General features: G+C 40.4%; 1 protein-coding gene across 20 annotated transcripts in view; it reads left to right on the top strand.

Annotated features, from left to right (window-relative positions):
• The window catches only part of ADGRL3 (adhesion G protein-coupled receptor L3), an 870,273-nt gene that overhangs the window by 724,958 nt on the left and 131,724 nt on the right, over positions 1-13,591 (top strand). For all 20 annotated transcript variants that reach the window (XM_051819791.2, XM_051819792.2, XM_051819789.2 and 17 more), the window contains 2 exons: positions 11,868-12,051; positions 13,258-13,380. In XM_051819791.2, coding sequence (XP_051675751.2) covers positions 11,868-12,051; positions 13,258-13,380 — 307 coding nt within the window. The remainder of the gene's footprint in view (positions 1-11,867; positions 12,052-13,257; positions 13,381-13,591) is intronic.

The raw sequence follows: 13,591 nt of genomic DNA, 5'->3' as shown, positions 1-13,591 counted from the left end.
AATAGGCAAGTTTAGAGTCATCACGTCTCACACACCCTTCCCTTCCAAATACACCACACACATACTGACACCATTTACCTCTTTAAAATTTTTTTATTTATGTTATGTACTTGTGAGGCAGAGTGATAAAGAGAAAGACATTCATACGAGAGGTATCTTCCATTTGTAGATCTACTCCCCGAATGCCCATAATGGCCAGGGCTGGGCCAGACCGAAGGCATGAACTGGGAACTCCATCCGGGTCTCGCACTTGGGGACTTTGGCCGTCACCTGCTGCCTCCCAGGATCTGCATTAGCAGGAAGCTGGGAATAGGAGTGAAATGGGTACTCAAACTTCGACACTCCTGTATGAGGTGCAGGGGTCAATGTCTAACTACTGTGCCAAATGCTTGTCCCCCACTACCTTTTCAAGAACAAAAATTTGCTTTTCTTCTGCTATTCACATTTTAAGTGAGTTCTTTCTCACTGCCTTCCTGCAGATCTGTATATTGTGTGCCTTTATTTTCCTCATCAGCCAACTTCAAAAAGCTGAGAAATCATTTAGAATATCTTGGCACACTCTACTTTCTCCATCTCTGGAGTCAGAATGCATGGATTCAAACCCTTGTTCTATCCCATGTTAGCCCATGTTTTCTCATTGTATGATGAAGATAACAATAATCTCTATTGTACTGTGTTAACCATGAAAAATAAGAGTTAATGCATGTAAAGTGCTCATATTGAGATCAGGAGTTCACTCAACAAATATTGACCATTGGAACATGTATCACTTCCCTACTTTAAATGTGTACAAGGTTGCCTTTAGATCCTTATTCTATTTTAAGGCTGTGTGTTCGGTTTTCATAAATTATCTCTGCCCCTATTAGCTGCCATCTTGTGTTACTGTCTCTTGAACACCAGTTCTCTTTGCCTTTACAGAGAATCATGAAGACAACACCACGTCAAATGATCTGACTGTTGTTTTTGGCCCTTGTTTATATTCCTGTGGAACTGTGGTCTTTTTACTTTTTACTTGTTGAATATTATGGTTAGTAGTGCATTAAGCCTGTGAATATAGAGTAGATTAAAATTGTGTTTTTGCAAAAATGCAAAAAATGGTCCCATATGGGAGGTCCAGATGAGGATCCTGGCTTCGGATTGGCTCAGCTCCAGCCATTGCAGCCATTTAGGGAGTTAACCAGTGGATGGAACACCGTTCTTCAATCTCTTTGTCTGTAACTCTACTTCTCAAATAAATAAAAAAAAAATCTTAAAAAAAAAAAGAGAAGTATGGTTATCTTCTTAAAATTGTACCTATGAAATCTGTTCTCGTTCCAGTAATTTCTTTTTATGTTCTCAGAAAGAATTAAAAGATAGTGTGTACTTTCCAAGAACTTTTTTTTTCTGTTTGCAGAATGCAGCCACTCTATCAGAAGCCAGTGAATCCTCAGCTTGCAGAAGGAGGGTGGGAGACAATAGGTCTTGAGAAAGAAGCAACCCTAGTGTGAATTTTCATTGTATTGCAGTAGAGACTAATGTGTGCCTGATAACCTAGTGATAATTTGTAAGGACAGGAATGCATGAAATTTCTAGGAAGCATATAACGTTAACATTGAAATAAACCATTGAGGAAATCTTTATAATGAATGAAATGTTGACCGGAGTCTCCTTAAAAAGCCTTGTTCTATTTTGAAAGACTAACAATGAAGTTTTAAAATCAAGAGAAAAGTAAAATCAGTGTATTCACTTGGATAATTAAGAATCACTTGCTAGCATTTATATTTTAAATGCCTGAACTAAAATGGACCAAATTTTCAAAGACAGCTCATGAAAACCTATACAAGGGCTTGTTTCATTTGAATTAGTAATAAGTGAATTAGAATAAATATTCCATGGCAGATGCGGTTAAGTTTCCCCCGCCTCCTGTATTGACCATTTCTGCCAGGCCATAGTCTATACATGTGCATCCTTGTTGCCCCACTGAGGAATCTGAAATGCATTTAGATTTTAAAACGACAGCTCAGCTGGTACAAGCACAGGTTCCCCCTCTCTCCCCCCTTAAGATAGGGCGGCAGTAACAGCCGGAGATACTCATTTCTTTGATCCAGAATAAAGAACTCCTTCAGGGAGCTGTTATTTTGCTGGTCCTTTCTACCGTATTGTGTAAATTATTTTTTATTGCTATAACTCTTTGCCAGTTATGATAGGGATTTCTGTACAGGAAATATTCCCCAGGCATGCCTAGTCTATTTGTGTTTCCTGATCACATAGTGCCATGGATTTTCTTTTATTTTTTTCCTCCCTTCTTCCTTCCCTCTTTCCCTTCTTTACATCCTTTCCTTTTTAAACTCTAACTTACTATTTATCCAGGCAAATTATGCACTTAGACCACAAGGAGAATTTGGGAGAGGTTTTGGGCCTACCAGCTAAGACACTGCTTGGGATGCCCACATCCCAAGTTGGAGCGCTTGGATTCAAGTCCTGCTTCTGCTCTGGATTCTGGCTTCAAGCTAGTGTGTACCCTGGGGGGAGGGGCACAGTAGTGGCCCTCAAATAGTTGGGTCATTGTCACTCATCTGGGAGACCTGGATTGAGTTCCAGGCTCCTGGCTTTGGCAGACCCCAGCCTCAGCTGTTGCCAGCATCTCAGGAGGGAACCAGAGGATGAGAATTCTCTCCTGTTCTTCTGCTTTTCAACTAAATGAAATTTTAGAAGATTCAATTAAAAAGAGAAACAGACAAGTAGATCTTAAAGCATGTATTTCTTATCCCGAGTAGCTTTTTGAAGCCCTCTTCATACCCAGACGTGGTTGGCAGCTCTCTTTGAAATCTAGTCTTCATTCTCCAGTCTGGTCACTGAGCCCCATAACTCCACAGTTAGGAGCTTTTTCAGTTCCTTCAATGGGCCTATTCCCTTGGTTCTCTGTGCCTGTAAATATATCGTGTATCCCTTCCCTCTCTAATCAGTGTTGAACTTGAACTTGGTATTCACCTACTTCATGGAGCCTTTCCAATACAGAATGCAAACTCTGTGTTTCCATTACTGTAATGCCCGATATGTTGGATTTTAATTGCTCATTTATTTATTTGGGCTCACTATATTATCATTGTGCAGGAAGAGAGGCACCTGTCCTTCTTGCTGCATCCCAGTGGACACTGCACAGTGAAGGTGCTTAATTGATATTTGTCATATGAGTATTGAGTTAGTAAGAGGGTTGAGTCAAGTCTACAGCTCTATGTTCAGTTCCTTTAGCACAATATAGATCTATTTAACCACATTCTATCATTTCACTGTAAACAGAACTAGATTTTAAAAGTGAAATAATTACCTGCAGTTTGCCAAAATAGTACTCTTATAAACTCTAGGTGTCTCAAGTAGGCAGCCTTCTCTATGAAAAAAATTTTTTTAACCTTGTTCTATTGTTAAAGGTCCTTATTATTGTATTAAGGTCAGGTGTGTTATACAATTTAATTTTAATTAGGACTTGAAAATGCCAACACTTCACCGTAATATAAAAGGGAGTTCAGAGATTAGTAGTTTTTATATGCTTAATAACATTAAATGACAGTGGTTATAAAATGAATGCCAGGTTTATTGATCAGATGTGTAAATATCAGTCATTCTACGTGACTTCTAATAAAAAAAAAACACTGCAAGTTATAAACTGTTTTGAAGACTCTTCCAACATTTGACCTTTAAAATTTTGGTTTGAATCAATATCTAAACATAGAGTGGAGTATGGAGTGCTCTCTTTAGTAATGATTTTAAACTTTTGCTGTATTTTATTTTATTCTCAACTGAAAAAATTATATTAAGAAGCTTTTTCATTCTTTTTCAGAATCATTGCAGTCTATATTGAGAAATTTTGATGCATTCAGAACATATCAAAAACAAAGAAGTAAACTTTGTAAAATATATAACTACCTAGTTTTTGAAAATGTCAGCAATTTATTAGTTTACATTTATCTACTCATGAAGTAATTGTCCTTAGTTTTCAAAGAACAGTTACTTCATGAGTAGATAAATGTTTGATTTTGAATATTTGATTTTTTTTTTTTTTTTTTTTTTTTTGCTGTCAGCTTGCTTATTCCTTCAGTTTCAGATTTCTTCTAAAGAGTCCAGGAAAGTTTATTTATCTTTTACTGTCTAACTCAAAAGCAAAGGCCTTCTGGGATCTTTTTTTTTATCTCTACTAAGAATCAATTTCTTTATGTCGCAGTGTTGTGGGCTGTAACTCTATTTGGTGTGGTCTTTCTGGCTTCATGCAAAGGCGAATTGGAGGCTTCATTTTTTCTTTCTCTTTCCTAACCTCATCTAGCAAGAATGTCTTCTCTAGTTCTTTGCACATTATATGTATTCAATGAAATCTTGCTGATCGACTTTGAAAATTAGCTTTGGTACACTTGAAAACATTTTGGGAAACTCTTTGTAAAATGCATTGTGACGCGGCCAGCACGCGCTCTGGCGCAGTGGGTTAAACCACTGCCTGCAGTAGCAGCATCTCATGTAGGCACTGAAGTCCTGGCTGCTCCAGGTCTGATCCAGGTCCCTGCTAATGCACCAGAAGGCGACAGAACACGTCCCAGGTACTTGGGCCCCTGTACCCACATGGGAGACATGGAGGAGGCTCCTGGTTCCTGGCTTCAGCCTGACCCGGCCCCAGCCCACGTGGCCATTTGGGGAATGAACAATGGATGGAAGATCTGTCTCTGTCTGTGTCTCTGTCCCTCTCTCTCTCTCTGCTTCTCTTTCTTTCTCTCTGTAACTCAAATAAATCTCTTAAAAATGCATTTTTATGCATGGGGGTCTACATTAGCAACAGCAACGTTCATTTCAGCTTTTCTTCTGCAGACTCTGATGGTTACCTTAATCAACTCTCATTTTGCCTGTCTTCCTTCCAAGTCATGGTAATATCTGAACACTTCAGTTTTTTAGATGACATTTAGGGGAGCAATGGAAAAACGTCTAAAGAAATAAAGATGCTTTCAGGTTTCCATGGTGTAGTGTAGTATTTGTCATGAATGACTTGATAACACATGCAAGTCATCTTTGTGTAATGAGTGTTAATGAGTACACAGGATGAATCAAGGCACAAATTTACTCTGGGAAAACATATCACGATCTTTCCCCTGAAGACATCATAGGTGAATGAGAAAGCCAAACACAAATATGGATGATCCTATTAAAGATGAATAAGTAACAAAATGAGCATGCCTTGGTATAAATATTGTGTCCCCTGGTAAATCACATGTGTTCATACTCAATCCTTTGTGCAGTGGTGTTGGGAGGTGGGAATGTGAAAGTGAGAGTTCTCAGCCGGCGCCGCAGCTCACTAGGCTAATCCTCCGCCTTGCGGCGCCAGCACACCGGGTTCTAGTCCCGGTCGGGGCGCCGGATTCTGTCCCGGTTGCCCCTCTTCCAGACCAGCTCTCTGCTGTGGCCCGGGAGTGCAGTGGAGGATGGCCCAAGTACTTGGGCCCTGCCCACAAGGAAGACCAGGAGAAGCACCTGGCTCCTGCCATCGGATCAGCGCGGCGGCCATTGGAGGGTGAACCAAGGACAAAGGAAGACCTTTCTCTCTGTCTCTCTCACTGTCCACTCTGCCTGTCAAAAATAAATAAATAAAAAGAAAGTGAGAGCTCTCAAGAATGGGATTAGTGCCCTTATTAGAAGAGGCCCAGAAAAGTTTGTCCCATCCATCCTGCAGGAATGAAGAAACCAGACCATGCCAGGCACCGAATCTGAATCTGCTGGTGCCTTGATCCTAGAACTCAGCAGTAACTTTCTGTTGTCTATAAATTGCCCAGAGTAGGGTATAGCAGCCCAAGCTAACCAGGACAGCCATTTTTGGTACGGAAACTCTTGAAATAATGATTCAGAAAAATAACAGCTATTTACGAGGTTTGGACCTTCGTAGATACTCCGTCCTCTTATTGTATAATAATAATAATAAAAATAATAATAAATATATATAATATAATAATAATAAATCCAATTCCTTCTGAGGTATTTTTTTCTGCAGAATGCAAATGGGGAAAACTGACTGAAGTATGAATCTTCACTGGCTAATAGTCACTTATCTACGAGTTGCTAAGCCCTCTTCTGGACCCCCAGTCTCATGAATCTTGCCTTCTCTTCAGTGAGAGATCCAGGACAGTTTTCTTGGTTAATAATATACGAGACACTGCTGGGTAACAGGTCGTGACACAAAGAACATAGAGCAGGCAATAGACCTAAGGGGGGGGGGGGCGCGGATTTTGTTTTGCTTATGGAAGACCTCGTGGAGCACGTGGAGCTTGAGCTCGTAATTAATAAGCTCATCTGCAGAAACATGCAGTGGTGGCAAAGCGAGGCGTCTTCCACAGGACATCCCTTCTCTTGAGCTTCCGTTGTGGTTTTCAAGGGAAGGGAGAGAGTGAGAGAGATTTACTGCTCACCTGGCCGAGAAGCACCAGCGCTGTGCTTTGCATCATGGATTCTTGAGTGTCCTCTGGCTGAGGAATCTTAGGCTGTCTCACAAGCGCATCCTCTTGGGATAACTGCAGAAGTTGTCATGATGACGATTTGCAACTATTTTCCACCAGAGTTCTTTTAAAGATGTTATAACAAAAAAATAAAATTTTCCTTTTAAAAATGTGTTAAGTGTATGACATCCTTAACAAACGTATAGTTATATGCTCCGAGTAAAACTAGTAAAATGAATTTGCCTGAGGTCTGAATTTAAGGATAAGAGCTGCAGTAGTGTGTAGTAAAATATATATCCAGAGGGATATGGTGTGTCTATGATCCTGGTATAATTCTAAATGACTTTTGACTCTCTAATTTATATTTGATTTTTAAAAGCAATCAAAAGGCACTTAGAGTGTAGACAGTAAATTGTATAATGAAAAGGATAATGGCCACCCCTGCCTACCCTCAAATTGAAACACTGTGACACTTATTTTCTTGTGTAGTTCACGGTTTGATGAATGGTGGGAAAACAGGATTTGTCCTAAGGCAGGCTGAAATTTGGTGGCAGAACTAGAATGCAAATTTCCCACGCCCGGCTCATTCTCAGGTTCTAGGGCTTTACTGAGGATGATGAAGTGAGTTAATATTTAGCTTCTGGCAAAGATATTATTGATACACTTTCCTTTTCAACAGTTTAGATTATTTTCATCTTTAAATAGCAAAACCATAGGTGATTTTTTTTCCTCTCTTACCTGAAGTGAGGCATTGTGATGAGAATAAAAAAAATTATGTAAGATACATTTAGGGCTAACTTTATTTTGTTCCAATTTCGGGTGCACATTTCAAATCAGAAAAGAATTTATAGGAGAAAAGAGAAATCAATGAGAACTATCGGACCTTAAAGAGATATTCCCAGATGTTTCAGTGTCTGCTTCAGACTTTATCAAATTCACTGTATGTTTTCCATCCAACTTGGGTTCCAAATATATTTAAGCTCATTTCATTGTAACCAAATGTAATGAAAATCAACCTGTTTTTTAAATAGATGATGCTAAGCTAGTGAAAATAATGCAAATAGCTAACTTTAGAAAAAGTTATGGCATCATCCTTTTTGTGTAAAATTTACAAATGCATAATGCGCAGATGTATAAGAAAAGCCCGAGTGCAGATATTCATTACCATTGTGGAGTTGTGACTGTTTGCCTGACCTTTGCTTTGCTGGTAACAGGGACATTTCAGCATCCTTTAGGAAATGCAAACAGTGTATATTGAGCACAAAGCAGATAAGATGGACTTTGTTCAAGCCTCGAGGCTCCAGTTACTTGAAGCTTCAGGTAGTGTATTTCTTCAGAGTTGAGTTGTGTCGGAGGTCACATTATAAAGATTGCATTTCAGAAGAGCTATTCCTTGCAGATCTCACTTTAATGTGGCAATTTAGCAAGTCTCGGATGTGATTTGTACTTAATATCACTGGATGGTGATGTCAAATGAAAATAAAAATAAGATTATACCTTGAGCATTTATTATGAGCCAGGAAATGTTATGAAACGATGATTTCTCTCACCTCCACTTTACAGTTGAGGTTCGGGGATGTTAGGTAACTTTCCCAATGTTACATAACCAGTGAGAGGCAGGGGTCAGGTACTGCTGCAGTGGCTGTGGCTCCAAATCCCACTCCCAGATGTTAACACTGCAGAATACTGTTACTCAGTCCCTGGGTTCAGATTTCTTGCTATTACACTTGGGCAATCATGACTGGGTTATCATTAAGCAAAGTAAATGGATCTGAAATTTGTGTAACAACTCACCAACTCCCAAGCCCTAGAGCCATATTTTAAATCTACTGTTTCTTTAATAATCCTGGAAATTATTTAGTCTTTAATATAGAGCTTCTCTGAAGATTATACCTTATTGGAGAGGATGCAGTTGTGCAAAATGTATTATAAATTTACGGAATGCTGGTGCTGCAGGTGTTGTCTTAATCCACTGCACCACAGTGCCGGCCCCCAGAATTTATTATGGTGAAAAAATGTTGACCTTCAACTTTCAATTGCAGTAAGTTTATTTACATTTGTAATATAATTAATAAGGTAAATTAATATCTGATGCCTTTGAATCATTTGCTGTCAGTTCAAACGCACAGCTTTGGTCTCTTATAAACTTGTAAACAGGTTCCTGAATTTAATTAAATAATTAAATTGATTCTGCCAAACTTTTTTATGGAGTCTTTCAGGAATTCTCTATATAGGATCATATCATCTGCAGATAGTGACAATTTTACTTCATTTCCAATTTGGATTTTTTTTTTTTAATTTATTTTGCTTACTTGCTCTGGCTGGACTTGCAGTACTACCTTGAATAAGAGTAGCAAGAATAGACACACTTCCCTTGTTCCTGTTCTTAGAGGAAAAGCTTCTAGATTTTCATTGTTGACTTCAGTGTTAGCTGACATTTTTTCCTATTGGACTTTCTATGTTGAGGTAATTTCCTTTTGAGAGGTGTTGCATTTTATCAGATGCTGTTTCTGCATCTGTTGGAAAGAGCCTGGGATACTGTCCTTTGTTATGTTAGTGAAGTGTATCACATGAATTGATTTTTCTATGTTGAACTATTCTTGCATTGTGGGGATAAATTGCACCTGATCATGATACATGGGCCTTTTCATGTGCTCTTGGATTTAGCCTGCTGGAATTCCATTGAAGATCTTTGCATCTGTGTTTGCTGACATGGCCTGTGGTTTCCTTTTCTTGCAGTCTTCACCTGTCTAGTATCAGAGTCATGCTGGCCTTCTAAAACCTGCTTAAAAGCATTCCTTCCTTTCGACTTTTTGGAAGAGCTTCAGGGAGTTTTTGTTAGTTTTTTTTTGACTTATTTATTTATTTGAAAGGCAGAGTGACAGAGAGAGAGGGAGAGAGGGAGAGAGAGAATCTTCTATCCGCTGATTTACTCCCCAAATAGCCACAGCAGCCAGTGCTGAGCCAGGCCGAAGCCAAGAACCAGGAACCCATCCTTGGGTCTTGCATGTGGATGGCAGGGACCCAAGTGCTTGAGCCATCACCTGCTGCTCCATGTGCATTAGCAGGGAGCTGGGTGCGAAGCGCCCACTGCACTCCAGGGCCACCCCTTCTGTTAGTTCTTCTCTCAGTGTTTGGTGGCCTTCAGCACTGAAGCTCTGGCCCTAGCACTTCCTTGTTGGGAGGGATTTGGTCTGTTTCTTTACAATTTAACCTTGCAGTAGTATCTTTTTTTTTTTTTTTTTTTGGCAGGCAGAGTTAGAGAGAGAGAGAAAGGTCTTCCTTTTCCATTGATTTCCCCCCAAATGGCTGCTACGGATCCGAAGCCAGGAGCCAGGTGCTTCCTCCTGGTCTCCCATGCGGGTGCAGGGCCCAAGCACTTGGGCCATCCTCCACTGCCCTCCCAGGCCACAGCAGAGAGCTGGACTGGAACAGGAGCAACCAGGACTAGAATCCGGTGCCCCAACCGGGACTAGAACCTGGGGTGCTGGTGCCGCAGGCGGAGGATTAGCCTAGTGAGCTGCACAATAGGATCTTATCTAGAATGTTCTTGGAGTTGACCACAGTTGTTCTTTTTTTTTTTTTTCTCAATTTGCCTGTTTTGGTCAAAAGACAAATTAAAGCAGCAATAATAATCCCCAGTAAATTTTACCTGAGGTAAGATTTAAGTCACTCAGTATGAGTGTTGAGCAATTACTCAGATTTTTACCCGTTAAAATGACTGCCTTATAGAGACCAGAGCGACTTGTTGCTGCCCGTGGGCTGTTCGGAGCATGTGCAATGCATTCAGGGGATCTTCTAAAGCCGGACACAATACTTCTTTGCATGCAAGAGCCCTGAGTCCTCTTTCTGGCTGCAGAAAATGTATAATGTGTTTGTTTCCTAACTGGCACCTCTTTTTTGGCATGTCCTGTTGGCATTACACTTACAGAAAACTTCCTGGAAAGCAGTTCATTTTGTTGTGATCGGAAATACTTTTGTCTGGCTCCTGGGTCTTGCTTTAAACTCAGAATAAATGACAGAGCTAAGCGCCCCTTGAGAAAATGTCCTGTCTTGAAGCTCACGAGGGATGGTTGTGGCTTGATTGTGGTTTTGGAGTTTTTGAATGATGCAAAGTATGCAATTGTGAGTGGGACTAATTTACTAAAAAGTCCACTGATGTTGATTTTTGGTCAGAATTTGGAATAGTTGGGAAAATGTCAAGAAAAACAACTTTTGTCGAAAGGTGAATTAGTTTTTGAAGCTGGTGTTAATTGGCAGCCAAGGTGTTTCATTATGGGGCTGCATTTTTAACAGTTCTTACTTGGTTACTATGAAAACACCAGCCACAAGAAAACACTACAGTGTAAAGAATATTTCTCTCCTATCTCCCAACCCCTCTGCCAAGGTGTCAATAAGGTGAGTCCTCTTTTAAAATGTACCTGCTGCTTAGAAACTGTGTCTGTGTTGGCTGTTTATTCTCCTTTATTCCTGGAGTAGAGGCATATTTCATAATGAACCGGTTCGGGAATGATCACTCTCAAACTGCAGGTGTTATATTTTCCTATTTTGCAATTCTCAGTGTTTGAATGAAACTCAAGACCTTATCGGGAGACCTGTTTTTCCTTTGTGACCCAGAGCATAAAGCAAACCGCAGGAAATATATAAATTGTAACTACAGAGATGATTCTTTTCCATGAAGCAATGAGAAATGTGGAGTTTTCTCTCTATGTGTCCTGTACCTACTGATGATTTTTTTTCTTAAGAAGAAACACCTGAGGGCCAGAGGTAGTGAAGTTTATTACTCTCCCCAGCAGTAAACAGCATGAAGAAGGTTTCTGTCCATATGTAACTTACCCAAAGCCCCTGGGAATATGTATGCTTTGATAGTTTCCCCGTTCTGACATTCTGCTACCTGGCTAAAAAGAACCAAGCAAAAGCCTTTGGTTTTCTCTGCGAGTCTTCAGCCTACAGGCGACACATTCTTGTATTGTCCTGACTATAATCGTCCTTTTAATCTCTGTTGTGTTCAGCATCTGTGTGTATGGTGATGTGTAGGGAAAAAAAGAAACCAATTTTCTGCAGGTGATATGGTAAAATTGTTGATTTAAATAACACGTCAATGATTCCTGAGCCAAATAATTTAATTACGTAATCACAGTGTTATTGAATCCTGGGCTATTGATTCTAAAGAGGAAGCATGGCTCTATTTATTGTCCTTCAAAACAAAAACAGGTTTTCCCCTTGCCTTGCGAAGTCTCAGCTAGGGTTTTACAGAGCAAAATAATGAATGCTTCTGCTGCAGCATGTCACAGGGGAGGCTGGGACAATACTGAACTCATGCACACTGCTGATCCGTGCTTGCTGGGCTACATGTACACCTGGCTTTCTGACAGCTACGCGGGTTCACTAGAGACCTCTGTCATTCTGTTCATCCTTTTGTAGGCTATGGTCGAGACAGTTAACAACCTCCTCCAGCCACAAGCTTTGAATGCATGGAGAGACCTGACTGCAAGTGATCAACTGCGCGCGGCCACCATGTTGCTTGACACCGTGGAGGAAAGTGCTTTTGTGCTGGCTGATAACCTTTTGAAGACTGACATTGTCAGGGAGAACACAGACAATATTCGTAAGTGGCCTTTGTCGCAGGGAACGTCCAGAGGCTCTTGTACGCAGCAGAAGGAAAAGGAAAACCTCTCTCTGGTGCCCCACACGGGGGGCTGCTTTATTTTAAGGAAGGTAGATTCCTTCTTTGTCTCCAGCGAGAAGTGCCTTTGGTGTCTTCAAAGGATCAAAAGTCATGGATCTGACTCCCCTTAGCACCTCCCGCTGCTGGACGGGTTAGACTGAGATCCCTTCGGGTGAATTCAGTGCATTTACTTCTCTAGAATTTTTATGTGTATTTGTTTCTGTATACGTTTTGTGCTCTGAAATTCCATCCTCCTGATACAAGGCTTGTGGGCCATGTCTATAATATTATCTTTGAGTTGTGGGCAATCAAGAAATAAGTCATTAGTAGAAATGATCAAACTGATAATTATATTATTTGCCTTATAAAGAGCATAAATATCTTTTATTGTGTTATGATATAAGTACTTTATTTCAGAACATTTGATAAAGTTCTTTCAAAGTATTAGATTAGGAATGAATCAATATTGGTATGATGGTATACATATAGACTATAAAAGGAGTTTTACTTTATTTATAAGACAGAATATTTGGGGCTGGCGCTGTGACACAACAAGTTAACGCCCTGGCCTGAAGCACCGGCATCCCATATGGGCGCCGATTCTAGTCCTGGCTGTTCCACTTCCGATCCAGCTCTCTGCTGTGGCCTGGGAAAGCAGCGGAAGATGGCCCAAGTCCTTGGGCCTCTGCATCCTCATGGGAGACCTGGAGGAAGCTCCTGGCTCCTGGCTTCAGATTGGCTCAGCTCCGGTCATTATGGCCATCTGGGGAGTGAACCAGCAGATAGTAGACCTCTCTATCTCTACCTCTCTCTGTAACTCTTTCAAATAAGTAAAATAAATCTTTAAAAAATATTTTGAAAAGTACCTTAAAGCCAATAATAAAGCATAAGAATTTGAGCATGAATTTTACATTTTAAACTTTATTAATACATTTGTATTGTTTATAGGGTTTTAATAACTTTTATTGCCTTATTGTAAAAACATATAAAATGCCAACAGTATGCTTTCTTAAATATTGAACTGCTTAATGTGTGACAGAACAAGAATTCCAGGGCTTGAGTTTCAGAAATATTTCAGTGACTCTGGAAATTATGGCTGCGTTGGCGCATTGCCTAGTGAGCACGATACCTCTGTTCTCTTCCCAGAATTAGAAGTTGCAAGACTGAGCACAGAAGGAAACTTAGAAGACCTGAAGTTTCCGGAAAGCATGGGTCATGGCAGCACCATCCAGCTTTCTGCAAATACTCTGAAGCAGAACGGCCGGAACGGTAAGTGACTTTCCAAAGCCCGATGGGATTGAACTTGCCTCTGTGCACGGCTCTGGGCTTGGAATTTTAGATCCGTTACCTAGGAGCTCTTGCTGCCCTCTCCCTGTGTCTGTTTCTCCTCCTCTTCTGTGTCCTCTGTCTAATTTACCTCCCCATCAATACTGCAGTGACATTTACTCTGCCACATTCTCCATCATACTTGGAAACATTC

Source organism: Oryctolagus cuniculus, chromosome 8 (assembly GCF_964237555.1).
Source record: "Oryctolagus cuniculus chromosome 8, mOryCun1.1, whole genome shotgun sequence".
Classification (NCBI taxonomy): domain Eukaryota; kingdom Metazoa; phylum Chordata; class Mammalia; order Lagomorpha; family Leporidae; genus Oryctolagus; species Oryctolagus cuniculus.
Note: the sequence above shows the minus strand (reverse complement) of the source record. Positions and strands in the feature narration are given on the sequence as shown.